General features: G+C 25.3%; 1 protein-coding gene across 1 annotated transcript; it reads right to left on the minus strand.

The window, feature by feature from the left end:
- Positions 1-1,973: 1,973 nt before the first annotated feature.
- On the minus strand, positions 1,974-3,041 carry LOC124918133 (RNA polymerase II C-terminal domain phosphatase-like 4). The gene has a single exon (XM_047458358.1). The coding sequence runs from the start codon at positions 3,039-3,041 to the stop codon at positions 1,974-1,976; it is 1,068 nt and encodes a 355-aa protein (XP_047314314.1).
- Between the last annotated feature and the right edge of the window lie 2,184 nt (positions 3,042-5,225).

The raw sequence follows: 5,225 nt of genomic DNA on the forward strand, positions 1-5,225 counted from the left end.
AAGTAATATAAATTAAAAAAAATATATATATATAGGTGGATATTACATGTGACAAATTTTTAACTCCGTTTAATTTTCCGTTATTTTAAATAAATTTGACACTTTTTGACAAGTTAGTATATATATATATATATAAATAGAAATTTGATACTTAATGAGTAAATTTGACACATTCTTACAACTTGGTGTATAAAATTGACATTCTTCCCATATATATATATATAGTATGAGTTTTTCTAATAATTTATTTTTATAAAATAAATTATAATATCGTGAAAAAATGGGATTCATTTAAAATTTAAAGTATATGCTTTAGATTAAATAATAAGAAAATAAATATTTAGTTTTGTTAATGAGAAGATTAAAACATGCTTTTATTCATATATATATATATATATATATATATATATATATATATATATATATATATATATATATATATATATATATATATATATATATATATATATATAGTGGCGGACCCAGAAATATTTTCTCGGGGGGGCCAAATACCTAATAACGTAGCATTTTTTGGCTATCAAATAAATGCATTTTTTAATTAAAATTTTACTCGATAATTACATAAAAATACTAATAAGCACAATTACTAAATTATTCTTGTCCATGAGTCGGTACAAAAGAAGACAAATATCTTCATTACGTTGACTATATTAATCAATCAATTCAAGAAAATTTCCTTTATTTGATGAACTACTTGACTCATCATGTCCTCGAAAAGGTAATCATTGCCTCAATAGAAAGCGTGTTATATCAAATATTGTCGTTAAACATGTGTGATAATTTATTTCTATATCACGACCATGTGTACGTAAAACGTTTCTCACGTTATGTCTTTGATCTTAAAATGATTCAAATTGAATTCTAGCTTCATTATGACAACTATTTGAAGTTCTCATATGACGATTGAATCTTTCTAATGCTCTTTTCCAATTTTTGTACTCATCTCCTATAAATGTATCATCTACGTTTTCTCTATTTAAAGGTTTGAAAAGATAACACCAAAAACAAAATGATGCATCTTTTGATACGTTATATTCTAACCATGTATATTTGATCAGTAACATTAGACTCATTAGTAGGCTCATTAATTGATTGAGAAGACTCATGCTGGTCATATGATGTAGAAGTACAAATTCGTTTATAGAACATCTTCATTATTCTATATCCTACATAAAATAAATGATTAAAAATAAATATGTGTCACAACCTCTAAATAAAATCTAACAAATACATTTATTTGTTGAAATAATTTAAAATTAAGAAATATAAAATAATATTTTACCCTTATATTTATATAAATGGTTATTTTATCCTTATATTTATAAGTAATTTGTATTATTAATTATATTAAAATTAATAAAATATATATATATATAAATAAATTATAATATAAATGTAGTTTTAAAATAAATAATAATATTATATGATTTTCATTATTTTATATATAATTCTTTATATTTTAACTTATATAAATAAATGTTATTTATATATTAACTAAAATTTATGTATTATTATAAATATTGTATTTTAGAAGAAAAAAAATTGTATAAAATAAAATATTAATAATAATTACTTGTATTTTAGAAAATATTTTTTTGTATAAAATAAAATATTAATTACTTTAGGTTATAATTAAAGAAATGTTATAGGCAGATTAATAATAATTACTTGTATTTTAGAAAATATTTTTTTTTGTATAAAATAAAATATTAATTACTTTAGGTTATAATTAAAGAAATGTTAGAGGCAGGATTTGATCAGCTGACCTCTACTATAGATTTCAGCTCTAAAACCACTGAGGCAAAGCCTTATTTGATAAACATATATATATAATATCTAAAGAGTTTTATCTTGGTTGGGGGAGGCGAAAAAAAATAAAAATAAAGATGTAAAGCATTTGCTTTTACAATGATAAAAATTAAAATTGAATCAAACCATTATGAGAGGTACATTTATTTTTTCATACCCTGATTTTCTACAGTTTGAATATCAAAGAACTTAGAGATTACATGATTAGGTTTTAAGTAATACTCTCTTGCACACTTGATTTCGTGCCTAACATCATTCTCATGAATATAAATCCTCTCACAATCGAAGAAACTTCTATGAAGGTTCTTTAGTGTCAACAACATAATCAACAACTCTACATCGTCGCCATTAACGTAATTAATGGAGTCTTCCGTTGACTCGGTCTTTTTCTTATCATTTTGCCAATAATAGTAAGGTTTAATTTGTATCACATTATCCTTATGTTTTGGCCAAACAGATTCTTTGTCGTCCACAATCACCACCGCCTTCTCTTCCCCTCCGAGCACGACGTCAAGATTCTTCTCGCCTTTGGTTGTGCAGTCATCCCTCGAAATAACCCTCCAATCAAAAAGGGCCTCGTCCCGATCAAACATATTCGCAAAGGCATTTGCGTACGATTGACTTCCCAACGTGTAAATATAAAGCTCGAACAATTTGCTCACTTCTTCTAAGAAGTAGGTCACGAATGGTCTTATCTTCGCTAAGATCTTCCTCTTCTTAAAAGTAACGATTCCTTTTTCTGAGAGGGATTTGGAGTCCCTAGTGTGGTCTTCCTTTAAGAAATCGTCGAATGAGATGGTATGAATTAAAGTATTGTCAAGATCGAGGATGAGAGAAAGCTTCTTCTTTTCGATGAGGTTTGTCCGATAATTAGTGCAACGGAAAAGGAAAAACTCCTTTTTGGTTAGAGAGAAATCGTCCAATACATATTTAAGTGGTATCATTTCATCAGCGTAGTTGGTCATTGTTGATGAATTTGAAGAAAGTTGATAACCGCAAACGAAACAGAGGCCTCCCACGTTGACTCGATGATCGCATGAGTGCTTCAAATCTTTATCAAAGTGGCGTCTTTTCAAACCCCTCGTCGACTTGTTTATGCGATTTTTGAGATCTCTCGGTGGTGTATGATCTTCAACCGCCAAAACTAAGGCCGTTGAAAACGGAATAGGTGCATGATCATCATGAAAAGTCGAGGTCATCGAATGAGCCATCGATCGTTACTAGAGGAGTAGGAAAGAAACGAAATAGGTAGATGATTCTCAACAATCACAACTGAGAGAGAGGCTTGAAACTAATTATGTTAATAAACATTATTAAAATCTGGATAATATAGTATTCTTATAATAAGCCAAGTCAAGTTTATAAAAAAACAAACATAAATTATAGCCAAAAATATATTAATTAAAAAACAAAACTAACAATTTAATCTATATTTTTGGGCTGACTTAGCAATTATGAATATGATTTATAAAAATCATTTTTAACTTATTTACTTAATAAAAAAAATGAATTTTTTGTTTATAAATCAAATTAAAATTAATTAATTAAAATATTCACTAATTAATATTGCATGATATTAGTGAAAAAATTACTTGTGAATTAAAAATCAGTAAATGAACCCTATAATTTGCAGTCTAGCCATTTATTTTTAAAAACTAATTTCATTTTTCTATAATAGAAAATAGATTGCTATTCAAAATCTAAAATTTGAATTTTTTGATTTGTAAGATATATATATATATATATTATTTTAATTGATAAGATATATATTAATTTGAATTTGTTATTGATAGAATTTTTGTTTAAGAAATATTTTACTCTTTTATCTTTTCGATAAAAATAAATTAGAATAGAGTAATTGATTAAGCTATTGTAAAATATAATATTTTTATATATTTGTTTTTTTTGTTATAAATTAAAAGAATAACTAATACCTATTTATTTATTTATTTATTTATATATATACATATTTTAATATAAATAATATAAAGCTCTAAACTTATATCTAATTATCCTAATTCTAATATTTAATAACAAATTTCATAACAATCTCTAACAATATCCTTAAATAATAATTCAAAAGTGGTAACTAGAACATTGATCAACGACTATAATGAATTTTTTGTTTTATTTCGGCCTACACCAACCGTTAATTTTCTTTATTGTATATATTTAAAATAAAATAAAAATATCCAATGAGAGAACTAAGTCTCAAAAATCGGTTTTTATCTGATTTGTTTTCTCAAAATTATTTAAGCATAAAAAAGGAATAAAAAAATATTAATCAAATCTTGGTTTCTCTTTTATTCATTTGAGGAATAAAAGTGATTACTGATTACTAATCACTAATCAAGAACTCTCCTAACTAAGTGAATTTAATCCTAATAATTAACAAGAATCAATATGAGATAATCTAATAATTTTAAAAGAGTTTTGATAGGATATTCTTTAAGTTTTCCAATTAAATACTCAAAATCAAAACTAAGTTGATTAAAATCTATAGAATTTAAGTGTTCATTTGTAAGCTTCTAAACACTACAAAAACATGGACAATTAGCGACACTTTTTACTGACAGGTTTTTCGACGGATAAATCATTTGCGACGGATATTCAATTATTAAAATAAAGTTTGCAAATTAGCTCGTCGGTAAGTATCCGATAAGTATCCGATGACTATTCAATCGGTCAGAAAATATTTGTGACGGATATTCTGACGTATGTTCAATATAAATACAATACCCTGTAAGTAATTTTCGAGTATCATAACATGATGCCCAATCACTATCTGAAAACGCTATAACTATAAATCATTATTAGATGAATAAAATATTCTTAGAGATGGTGTTTTTTTCAGATATTTAACAACCTGAATTGCAGTATCAAAATGAGACTGATAAGGCTTATTAATGTATTGATTGAGTTACTGAACAGAATAAGCAATATTAGGTCTTGTAAATTTCAAATACAATAATTTGTCTACTAGTTGTCTATATTTTTAAGAATCAACAAGAACGTCACCTTTAGGATCATTTAAAAGGTTTACACCTTTAGGATCATTTAAAAGTTTTACACCTTTATTCATTGGTGTAAGAGTTGGTTTAGCTCCAATTAAACCAAGATCAAAAACTAAATCCAAGATATATTTCCTTTGGTTTAAATAAATAACATTATCATTATGTATAATTTAAATACCTAAGAAAAATTTAGCCTTACCTAAATCTTTGATTTGAAACTTATCATGTATAATCCGTTTTATATCCTCAATTTGTTGCAATGAATTTCATGCTAAAAGAATATTATCAACATACATTAATAAACAGACAATATCATTCTCATCTATTTTAATGAAAAAGACAATGATCATTTTCTGATTTTACAAAATCAATGTCATTGAG

The sequence above is a fragment of the Impatiens glandulifera genome, unplaced genomic scaffold (genome assembly GCF_907164915.1).
Source record: "Impatiens glandulifera unplaced genomic scaffold, dImpGla2.1, whole genome shotgun sequence".
Lineage (NCBI taxonomy): Eukaryota > Viridiplantae > Streptophyta > Magnoliopsida > Ericales > Balsaminaceae > Impatiens > Impatiens glandulifera.